This window comes from Malaya genurostris, chromosome 2, assembly GCF_030247185.1.
Source record: "Malaya genurostris strain Urasoe2022 chromosome 2, Malgen_1.1, whole genome shotgun sequence".
Taxonomy (NCBI): Eukaryota; Metazoa; Arthropoda; class Insecta; order Diptera; family Culicidae; genus Malaya; species Malaya genurostris.
Window position 1 is genome coordinate 49,966,966 of NC_080571.1, and position 11,946 is coordinate 49,978,911.

Genomic DNA, 11,946 nt, shown 5'->3' on the forward strand with positions numbered 1-11,946 from the left:
GCGTGTTCTCAGTTTGTTTTCCATCTAATTACCCCCGGGCACCGTAATGGAATGCTGTTGGTGTTTTGATATGGACATTAATTAAAACGATTGATTCCATCACGCATCGATGGTGAATAATTTATGTACTCATCAGTTTGGAGGCAGTCACGCGCTAACCCTTTGTGGATTAGTTTCGAGCGACTTACTTCCCCGGGCACACAACATCTGTTATGACGCGGTCCATCGTCGGAAGATTATCCGGATTTTTCCTTCGCAGCGAATCCATTTACGATGTGTTCCTGGTAAATCACGCCATTTCGAAACTATTCGGATTGACCATTTACAGTGTCGTTCGAGAAACGGATAAATACCGCATCAAAGTGACTCTCTCGGATGTGTTGGGCCTGCTGTGGTTGCTGTTTATGCAAGGATTCATGTTCTACGTTGCGCTCGTCATCCTGAATCGATTTCAATCCACAGGATCGGAAATCATGGACAATGGAATGAAGTACAGTTTTTTGTTTTTCAGCAACTATGTACTGCTGTCTTCGATTGAGAACTATTGGCGTTATGGACATATTTTGATGATTTGGAGAAAATTCGATGAATTTGATGCTCGGGTTGGAGTTTGCTGTTTCAACTTTTGAACTATCATTAAGTTTACTTTCTTTTCTTCATAGGCACGAAAAATGAATGCATCAATCGATCACAGTAGCGAGAAGCAACACTTTTTCCGAGCCTTCGCTTTCCTATTCCTGGCTCTGATAACCGTACAGGTGTCCGGATATATCACTTTGTCATATGTGTATCCGCTTCGAATTAGACTATTTGTGACAACATCGTTCCTGTTTTTCAGTGTACCGTACACCATAATCCATCAGAACGTTTATATCATTTGTCAGTCGGTATGCAACCGGTTGAACCACGTCAATCGGGCTTTCGGTGTGCACTTTGTCCCACAGAAGAAAGCAAATCAGTTGCTTATGAACGAACTTCCTGCACCACGTGGCCTTTGGGACAAAGCCATAGTTCTAGATCAACTGACAACGTTGTGGACCCAGATTACCGAACTAACCCAGATGGTGAGCCACGTATTCGTGGCACAAATCATCGCCATTACTGTGACAAGCACTATGATGATCACGTTCAGTTTGTTCACCTTCTATCGGGCTCAACTCGGAGAAGACTACCATCTTGAACTAATTTCGCTGACATATTTGAAAGCAAGTGCTTTTTACGTACTAATATTGGCAGTGTTGATTGAAAAGTTTGACGCCATTAAGCGAGAGGTTGGCACAATTAGTTAGATCGATCGGTTTTCCCATTGAAATAGCAGGTTTCCTTTACAGGCTAAACAAACTGCCGTCTTAGTTCATAAAGCACTACGGGAAGACGACAACAAACATCTTCGAGAGGAATTGATCGCTTTTTCCTTGCTACTCAATCACAGACCAGTTAGGATTACGTGTGCCCTCTTCGACTGTGACTGGACTATGGGAGTTTCGGTAGCTGAAATGTTATTTCACTTGCAATAAATAGTAACTCACTGCTATTCACAGATCATTGGGACGATAAGCTCCTATTTGGTAATTCTGATCCAATTTGATGTCATCATTTTGCCTGTTCCAGTGGATGCTAAGATCGTTGTTTAGAGGTGACGGCTTATAGCTGCAACGATCGGTTGGACGCAGTAATTGATTAGATCATTAAAGATCCAGAAAGAATAGATTTGCGGTATGAATTAATCATTGTTGTACCATAATTACAAAAGTTTGTTTTTCTTACATTTTTCAATGACACTTGATAGCCCATTCTAGCCACGATCAATTGCATGAGTAAAAATTTGTTAAATTTTGAGTACAACTAGTTCAGAGTGTAACGTCCTAGTCAATTTGATATCTATTTATTTATTTATTTAATTTATTTCTCGAAGCAAATGTGGACTACATATAAGTAATTTACAATGTTTACTTATAGTTCACCTTATTCGCACAATAAAGTTGGGTTTTAATTTGATTTTTTGACATAGTTCCATTTTGTCTTTCTAAACATAATTCCCGTGTTCGTAATTGACGGTTACAAACATTCATTGAGAAACAATGTTTACATAAAATGAAACATTGAAAGATTACGACGTTCTTTAAGTTTCAACATTTCAAAATAGGCCTGACATATGTTCTGTATAGAAATTTATTTGTATATTGGTCCCTAAAGTTACTACTGCAACCTTTAATAAAGCCCAGCTTATTACTTGCTTTATTGATTATGGTATTGTAGTGCTCCACAAAAGTGAGCTTGGTGTCTAAAGACTGTCCCAGAAAGTATGGACGCAACCAAAAACCTCTGCCGCTTCGCAATGGTTCAGAATCTGTCAATTTTTATGGCTGCGTCCTGTTGTTTACATACTTCTCTAACCACTTGTGCAGTTGTTTATTCGTTTTCATTAGTTTGTTTCGAAATACGTGGACTTTCACTGAGAAAGATAGCAAAAATGAAAGGAGTAAGTGAAAAAGGCATGCGAAATGCAATCAGGAAGTTCGGTGAGGATAACACCTTTGAGGATAAACCGAAAACGGGTCGAAAAAAAAGGTCCTGCTAACCCTCAGTTGGATAAACGTATACTGAAGGCGTTCGAGCAAAAGAAGGAGGTTTCAGTTCGGGATGTGGCCAAAAAAATGGGCACTTCGAAGTCAAATGTTCTTCGTGCTAAAGAACGTTTGAATCTTCGAACCTACAAGAAGCAGAAACAACCAAAACGTAGTCCAAAACAAGAAGCATCGATCAGGCCGAGGGTTCGAAAGCTGTACAATACGATTCTTGCTGGAAATTTGAACTGCATAATCATGGACGACGAAACCTACGTGAAACTCGATTACAAATCCTTGCCGGGACCACAATATTAAACGGTGCGAGAATGGCAAGTATTAAACCAGTCCGAGACATCGATTGAAGTCGAAAATTTGGTAAGAAAGCTATGGTCTGGCAAGCAATTTGTAGCTGCGGAAAAATTTCGAAATCCTTCATCACCACTGATTCAATGAACAGCGAAATATACATCATGGAATGTTTACAAAAACGACTTCTACCCATGACTCGAAGCCACAAGGATCCTGTTGTCTTCGGGCCAGATCTTGCTTCTTGCCACTACTCGAAATCAACGGTAGAATGGTATACTAACAAAAATGTCCCAAAAGGCATGAATCCACCAAATTGCCACAACTTAGACCAATTGAGGAATTTTGGGCATTAACGAAGGCACACCTTAGGAAACATGTCTCGGCAGCCGAAACCATTCAACAATTCGAAAAAGATTGGAAAAAAGTGTCAAAACTTGTCGCCAAGAAGTCTGTACGGAATTTAATGAGGAACGTTCGCAAGAAGATGTGCCAGCTAGTCTACAATGGCTAAGTAGCAAATGTTGAGAATAATATTCTGTTTTTGTAGTCTAATATTATCAGTATATCGAAAAAAATTTGAATATCGAACACTTGTGAATTATTTACAACGAAATCAAAGTGCGTCCATACTTTGTGGGACAGTCTCTAAGACAACGCCTAGATCTCGTATACTTTTACATATTTTTAGAGGTTGGTTTTTTGAATGTATGTCTATATATAAAATTTCAATTTTTCTACTGAATGTTATTGAGTTACATTTTGTAACAACACGATGATGAATGTCAAAATTAATCAATTGTAGAGGTAACCAAGTGATAGCAGCGTATTCTAGGGAGTGTATCGATAAGTAGTTAGCAACATTCAAACAGTTATTACTCTGAAATGGCTTAATTTTTTGCAACGTGTTTTGTGGTGACATGTTTGTTTACATGTCAATAACAGCTACGCAATCGATTGGTTTCGGTACGGTTTATCGTTTCAATGATGAGTCGAATTGATCCGGAAACGCGAAAGAAAATTCTGCACACTTGGTGCTCAGAAAGTGGTGTCACGTACAACGAAATTGCAAAACGGGTGAAAGTGCACCACACCAGTGTCAAAAATATTATCGAGAAGTTCGGTAAGACCCTTTCCATGAAGGATTTGTCCCGATCCGGTACGAAAACGGGTCCCAGCCAGCCCGGCCGGGACTTAAAAGTGGTGGGGTACATCAGGAAAAACCCATCGGCGTCGACGCGGGATTTGGCCAAGCAGTTCAACACCAGCATCGGGATGATTCGACGGATCAAAGTTTGGAACTCCCTGAAAACGTACAAGAAACAGAAGGTGCCGAAAATGTCCCTGGTACAGTATAAAGACGGATGCATCCTGATCGACGACGAAACCTACGCCAAGGAAGACTCTCGAGCGCTGCCCGGACCGCAATATTATACGGAATCGGTGTACCAGGACCTGGACGACGCTGACACCACGGTGGCGATGCAAAAGTTTGGACAGAAGGTGTTGGTCTGGCAAGCAATTTGTACCTGTGGTTTGCGGTCGTCGACACGAAGGGCACAATTAACGCCAAGGTGTACGAGGAAGAATGTTTGAAGAAGAGAATGCTGCCACCGTACAGAAAGCATAAGGCTCCTCCTCTCTTCTGGCTGGATTTGGCTTCAGCCCACTACGCCAACTCCGTTCTACAGTGGTTATCAAAAAATAATTTACAATTCGTGGAAAAGGACATCAACCCACCGAACTACCCGGATCTTCGGTCAATTGAAAGGTATTGGCCAGGCGCGTAGCCAGAGAAAATTTTCGGGGGGGGTTTTAGAACATGGTGATAAATCAACACATGTACAATTTATATCACAATGTTTCCCATGGGTTATAATTTTTTGTTTCGGGGGGGGTTTGAACCCCTAAAACCCCCCCCCCCCCTGTATACGCGCCTGGTATTGGCAATTGTCAAGCGGCACTTTCGGAAGGAAGGTACAGTGTCCCAAAATATGCAGGAGTTCAAAAAAAACAGGCCAGCTGCCACCAGGAAAGTCACAAAAGTAACTGTGCAGAATTTAATGAATAATGTCCAATCCAAAGTGCGAGCGTTTCACAGAAACTAGGATTTTCTTCAATATAATCAGCGAAATGCATAAAAATGTAATTTTTCTACAATATTTCGAAAACTGATGTCAAAATATGTTTTTTTTCCACTTTTTAATTCAATAATCAATGTTGCTAACTACTCCTTAATAGAGCTTGAAGTGATGCACATACATTAAAGTAAAGATTAGTTACATTAAACAGCTGCTGTTCTACAACAATATATTCTAAGCTTGAAATAATTCCTTCTTAATTTGCTAATATAGGAGGCTAGGTACGACAAATTTGTAGTTTATTTTTATTGAAGCTATGAAGTTCGAAGATATCTGATTCTTCTCGAAATTTCAGTACGAGACATTGCAATGGCCTGGTCTGAAATGTATCGACGATCTTCGGTATGCAATAGTCATTTTAATAATAATAATGATAATAATAATAATAATAATAATAATAATAATAATAATAATACTAATAATAATAATAATAATAATAATAATAATAATAATAATAATAATAATAATAATAATAATAATAATAATAATAATAATAGTAATAAACATAATAATAATAATAATATTAATAATAATACAGATTAATCTGTATATATGGCAACCCTGTTTCGCATGGCATATTCTCACACGACCCCATACTAGTATAAAGATGTATTCATCACTTTCGCTTTCGCATTGCCGCTCGTAACTGAATGTATTAGTGACGGTGCAAATTATTTTGATTTCCATCTTGATGAATCTTTTGGTATTAAATATTGAAAGTAAAATTAACTCTTAATGATTATCTGTGACACTAAAAAGTGCCTTGAATTGTCACAATCAACAAGATCTGCATTTAGATCTAAGATGGTTCTCTTGTGTGCCTTGTTTTGGCAACAGTTGCTCAGAAAATGGTAGGACAAAATTCAACTAGTGCTTTAGGATGATCTTTAGCACTGAAAAGTGCTTTGAATGGGCCTTGCTGGACTTTTTGGTTGCCTTTCTACCGGTTTTCGGTGCCATAGTGCTGACGACGGTGTCTCGTACGTTCAGAGTAGCTGCTTTAACATAAATTACGCTTTTTCTCACATCACATTTCATTTTATACCTGCTACTGGTAGCGGTGTACGGACAGCCCCTTTGCCAATATTCCTTTTCCTATTCGCAGAACGGGAAACAGTGAGACGACAGGTCCTCGATGTTGCTTTCGTGTGTGTCTTGTTTCGGGAACAGTTGCTCAGCAAATGGTAGGAATTTTTTTGCATAAATATCTGTTTATTAATCTTATTTTTGTGTATTACATCAACATTTTACAGTACAAGTGTTTTGATCCTTTGGCCTTTCATCTTTGTTGTTCATACGATTCGTTATTAATAATAGGTGTTTTAGTTACTCTTGTTTTACAGGCCCTTATTACCGGTATTACTACACGGTGAAAATCGAGTTAAGTGAATTTAGGTCCTTATTATGGAAGCCGCTTCAGAGACAAAAGTAATACCTTGGATGAACTTGATGTCATTATGAACATCACGCCACCAACATTTTGTCGAAAAAATTAGTTTTTCCACTACAGTGATCGCTTCACTATGCGTGATACTGGTAATAGGTAAAATCAAGTGAAGTGACATGTAAGTGAAGTGAATGTGAAAGTGGAAGTGAGAACGGTAATAAGGGCCACATACTAATGTTTAATCATAATATTTATTTTAATTATTAATAAAATATCTACCTACTTATAACTATCCCTAACCTAATACGAACAAATTTTGAATTATTTATATTACAGAGATTGAGCACCTCTCTTCAAAATACGTTCAGTATTGTTCGAATTTTTGTTCTAGAATATCCAGGGAGGCCATCTCATGTACTTCACTGTTCCTTGTCCAAGGGGGTAAATTTAGAATCAGCGTTAAGATCTTACTTTGAATGCGCTGAAGCCTAAGTTTGGGTGTTCGTGCACGGCCCCGCCAAACAGGGACTTCGTATTCAATTGAATGTTAGGAAAAATGAACCACTCAACTTTTATATGGATGCTCTTGTATAGAAGCAGACATCTCGCGTTCTGATTGGCTGGTGCTGTCATAGGTTAAATCAAACAGATTTTTCATTAGTGTACTACACGTTCAAGTTGAAATTTTTCGATTCTATTGGTAGTTAGATTATATAAATCCTTCCACAGATTACTGAGCTATGAGCTTTCAAAATACGAGAAAGGCAAACGCGTCTTATGAAGTATCCTCTTTGATACTCGTTTATACCAAGCATTTCAGAAAAGTTTAATTTTGAACTATTTGAGATTATGTCACACAACTGAAAATTTTATCATAAAATTGTGATCATATTTCCGATGGCATGTGGCAAGAATTATGTTGATTCATTAGATACAATAGGAGACATTCACGATCAAAAACTTATCACTCTCTCAGAGGGTAAATTTTGAAAAGGCCCCCCATAGTAAAGTAAGTCGTATTCACGACAAAAATTGGTAACTTTTGAGAAAAGCAAAAGGCGCATAATGCCTCGAAAGTTCGTTTTACCCCATCTTCCCCTATACATAACAGAAACCAATTTCATTATTTATTCCCTTATGAAAGTATTACAAGCCATTTTAAAATCTTGAACTTTTGATTCAGTGTCTTCACGATTCGTACCAGGATAACTAGGGTTTCTGAAACTCCCTTCTGAGGCATAGCTTTGTACTAAAAATGCTTGATTAGTTGGTTGATGTTGCGAGTTGAGCATTGTCCTTCGTGGCAACTTTTATCATATCATCAAACTGAAACAGTATCACAAGATAGGTTCCGATCGTTCCCATGATCTGAAAAAAGTATAATCAATTACAAGATCAAGCACAGCGGCACCGAATCCCAAATCAATACCGAAAGTAACACCTGAAGGCTTCCGTCGAAAGTTTTGAACCGAGCTACCACCGGTCGGTCTTGGATTTGACGTGCAAAGTATCGTAAGCTCTGCACCAAACGTTCGTTCTTTGTATTGTTAAGTGCTTTGTAGATCAGTACGGTCGTTCTGTTGGCGTACCAACCAAGTAGAAAGCTTTGAACTAGCAATGTTACTAGCATTGTCAAATAAAATAAACCCCACAAATTGGTTCCGGTACTATGCGAAAACAGATATCCTTCGCCATTCAGCAGTGAGCGAAACATGGAAAAGAAGCTAAACGTAGCAGTTCCAATTACGTTCACCATGATCAGATTCGTTTGGACCCAATAGATCTCGCCTAGCAGATCGACTGTGTCTGACAAATCGGCATGAATATCGGCCAGCTTGCCCACCAATTCCAGGTCGTTGGATCGATTCAAGGGCAGTTCCTTCGTCAGTAGGAATTGTCTTCGACTCGAAATGTCAAACCGGGCTGAAAAAACTTGGTTAACAAGTTGAAATCGTGTTGCAATCAGATAGCTTCGGATCAAGTAGTTGCCAAATGTCAGAGTTAACGACGTGTTGAACACAAAACTACACACAGTTACCAAAAGGACGAAGCGAACGTCACGGATATCAATGATAAACGATAGAGTTGTTATGACATGTAAAATTAGGGAAACGAGCACAATAAACAACGAAACTTTGATGAGCGTGTTCTGTTGCTGAGCATGACCCGAATCAACTTTTAGTAGATGGAGTCGCTCATCTACGGCATGAATCTTCTGGAAAATCTCCACTGCTAAGCGGAACTTGAAAGCATCTATCAGTGATATCACAACTAAACTGACGGCACTTAAAACCAGTATGAAGCGGGGTCCAATTGTTAGGACGTAAGAGCCTTTCGAATGACTACTCAACGTTATCTGACTGTAGATGACCGCGACGGCCAGCTCTAGCAGAATCAAACGGACGAAGTTTAAAATCTGGACCGTGGTAACACGAATGTTTTGCTTTCCTCGCAGCAATTCACTAAACGTGTAAAATGTCATTCCGTAGAGGTTGGTCGCCCGTTGATAGAACCGTACCACGTCGAAGATCGAGGCCGGGTTCGGGATGACAAACGGGAAGAACAGTTTCATCGTTACTGTTTTGATTATGATTTAGTTCGGTCCTACCTGTTCGGTACCAGCCGCCGAGGCCACATATATATCAGAAACGACTGCCGATGAATAATTGAGTAGTCAGCCAGGGAGGAAAAGCCGGATGTTGGCAATTAGAGCGATAAGGTTGATAGTAATTATGGGCAATTTATCGTGTTCATTATGCATGCAGAAAACAGAAATAATGTCTCCGATTAGTGAAGCTGTTTTCGTTGGTTGCGAGGCATTTCAAATTATTGACTTGACTAATTATCGAAATTGTTCATGTGTGAGAATCTTCCCTCGGTGCCGGATGATTATCCGGTAGGTCAAAGGCTCACTAACAGATGGAAACCCGTTTGAGAAGCACTTAACGATTAACTGATAGTAGGTAGATCTATCAAGGTAAACACTTTGATAAAGGGCAACTATTCGAACTCGAGATACATAACACGTTGGAACATGGAGCTTTAATTTGATTGTGCTACAAAGATTTAGGTTCTATAATAGATACAGTACAGCAAAACACCTTGACATGGAAATTGTGTTAATATATTCATCACGTGTTCGCGTAATATATGGGATAAAAGAGCATAAACAAGAACCTTGAAGAAAACTCATATATCAGTATAGCAATGGTGTAAAATCACCATGCGCAAAATGGTTGTATTTATCAGACAATAAATTATATCAATAGTTGTTCCACCCCGATGATAGTCCATGCTGATGCAAAAGGATGTACGGATTCAAAATGTATCGCAAGAAAGCATTCGGGAAAACTCACTCATTCAAACGCTCCTCTCCAAACTTTTGGGAAATCAAATCAAAGATATTATTTGCCATTTTTCATCTTCGCTTCATTCAATTTCAATTCAAAATTAGCATATCCAAATGTACAAATCTCCCTCCTAACACTATTCAGAAGGTCTTGGACATCGTTTGAACCAACATTTTCAGGCGTTGAAATCCATTTCTGTCTATCTCATATAGAAAGATTATGCAAACACAGTGAAAACCGAATTTTAAACCATTCGATCATTTGACTCAGTTCTTCGAGTACGCAAATTTTCTTTTTTGTACACGTGTGCTTGTAATGTTTCTGTGCACTAACTTGTACCCTATATGACTGGATTGGTTTTCGTAAACTTAGATTCGAATTAAAGATCTTCTAATTCCGCATGAAATTCCTGAATTTTAACCGGATCCAACCTTCGGTTCCGGAATTATGGACTAAATTGTGCAAAAAACGACGGTTGGGTAATGTCACAAATATAACCGGTTCAGTTTCAAAATTCTGGTTCACAATCCAAGTCATGATTTAAGCTTATGAATTGATATTAGTAGAATTTTGAAATTAGGAATTATGGGCTGAGGAAAGTACATTAAATACGTATATTTTTACTTCTTTCCCGTTCAAATACGAAATTTAGTTGCGAATATTCTAAGAAATTTTCAGAATGATTCATTGAGTTTACATTGAGTTGTACTTTTTTCTGACTGAAGCACTACTGAAAATTGCAACGCTTTAATTACATACTTCTACTTGATCTTCGAACATTCTCATTTTTAAGGCTTATATCGTAAATCTACCGTGATTTATTTATTTATTTTAATTGTTTTATTCCATCTGACTGTAGTCTACATGAAATATAACTTCATTTCATCTGAGCTCCTATTTCCATCTCATCCCGTCACTTCATTACTTTGAACATGAATAATATTTTACAACCTACCTGAACCAAACTGTGAAATGTTTTAAAATGATTATAAAAGCTATTGTCACACTTTCCCATTGAAAGAAATGGTTTAAAATTCGTCGGTGATCTTTTTTTTTATTTAAAATAAACTCACTTTTCAATTTAGGACACATTTTCGTCTCACGATTTACAGTTCGTCATGTTTCTGAATATCTACTAATCGATTTAAATGAGAGCTTCAATTTGAATAATGATTCGTGAAAATAGGTTTAACCGTTGCTGAGAAATCGAAGTGAGTTCCGTTTTTGGGGCTTTTCTTCGCCATTATCGGTGCATTCGGAAGCAGAAACCGGGGACTAGTAGTCCCAAAGTAGTTTTATATATACACTACCTAACCCGATCTGCCAACAAGATGAATTTAGCAGAAAGTTTTATAAAAATTTGCACCTCGTTTCGCCATCGCTTGTGAAAAAATACTCATGAAATTGAAAATTTTAACTTATCGCACTGTAATATCGGAACCGGACGTCGGATCTAAATCAACTTTTCGTAAATTTGCATATATTTTCTTGTAATTCCGGAACCGGAAGTCGGATCCAAATGAAATTCAGAAAAATTGTAGGAGGCTATAAGACCTTTCATTTGGATCTCAGTTTGGGAAAATCGGTTTAGCCATCTTTGAGAAAATTGAGTGAAATTATTTGTAATATACACACATACACACACAGACATTTTGTGATCTTGACGAACTGAGTCGAATGATATATGACACTCGACCATCCGATACTCGGTTGTAAAGTCGGTTTCCACAGCGATTACGAAGCCTTTCTATATGGGAAAGGCAAAAATAGTATCAAAATATAAAATTCTGTCATTGTAATGTCAAAGCAGGAAGAAATTATTTATAAAAGACTAATTTTTAGTCTTTTTATATTCTAGTGTTTGTTATTATTTTGATCTATGCTGGTTATTTTCATCTACCCGGGTTCATGTAGAGCACCAGAAAAAATGATCGATTTTCGATCATGAGCTTTTGTTCTTGTCTAGTTTAAAATCGGGGCAGTTATGTGCCTGACTGTCTCAACAACGTTGCTGCTGGTACGAGAAAGGTCCTTCACTTACTTCCAAACATAGATTAGTTACTGTGAGCACAAATTAATTCGGTCCATTTTTTTTGGGGTCAAAAGTGCATTTATTTCAAAATAAAAAAAAATCGCTGGCGATTACTTTTTTCCCATCTCTCAAGCAATTTCCTAATTCCATCTCAAAAACA

The 11,946-nt window shown here is 38.1% G+C and overlaps 2 protein-coding genes across 2 annotated transcripts; one reads left to right on the plus strand and one right to left on the minus strand.

Annotated features, from left to right (window-relative positions):
* The first annotated feature begins 212 nt into the window (after positions 1-212).
* On the plus strand, positions 213-1,634 carry LOC131428619 (putative gustatory receptor 28b). Its single transcript, XM_058592664.1, has 4 exons — positions 213-602; positions 663-1,271; positions 1,332-1,487; positions 1,542-1,634. Exons 1-4 carry the CDS (start codon positions 213-215, stop codon positions 1,632-1,634), a joined length of 1,248 nt encoding a protein of 415 aa, XP_058448647.1.
* A 6,033-nt stretch (positions 1,635-7,667) lies between these two features.
* LOC131428620 (uncharacterized) lies at positions 7,668-8,976 on the minus strand. The gene is made up of 2 exons (XM_058592666.1): positions 7,834-8,976; positions 7,668-7,772 (listed from the first exon to the last, which is right to left on the minus strand). The coding sequence occupies exons 1-2, from the start codon at positions 8,974-8,976 to the stop codon at positions 7,668-7,670; spliced, it is 1,248 nt and encodes a 415-aa protein (XP_058448649.1).
* Positions 8,977-11,946: the final 2,970 nt, after the last annotated feature.

Excerpts from the sequence above, each read along its gene's own strand:
- LOC131428619 (XM_058592664.1), top strand. The coding sequence starts at position 213 with ATGACGCGGTCCATCGTCGGAAGATTATCCGGATTTTTCCTTCGCAGC. Across the intron at positions 1,272-1,331 it reads TTGACGCCATTAAGCGAGAG|GCTAAACAAACTGCCGTCTT; the intron begins GTTGGCACAATT and ends TTTCCTTTACAG. Across the intron at positions 1,488-1,541 it reads ACTGGACTATGGGAGTTTCG|ATCATTGGGACGATAAGCTC; the intron begins GTAGCTGAAATG and ends TGCTATTCACAG.
- LOC131428620 (XM_058592666.1), bottom strand. The coding sequence starts at position 8,976 with ATGAAACTGTTCTTCCCGTTTGTCATCCCGAACCCGGCCTCGATCTTC. Across the intron at positions 7,773-7,833 it reads GCCTTCAGGTGTTACTTTCG|ATCATGGGAACGATCGGAAC; the intron begins GTATTGATTTGG and ends TACTTTTTTCAG.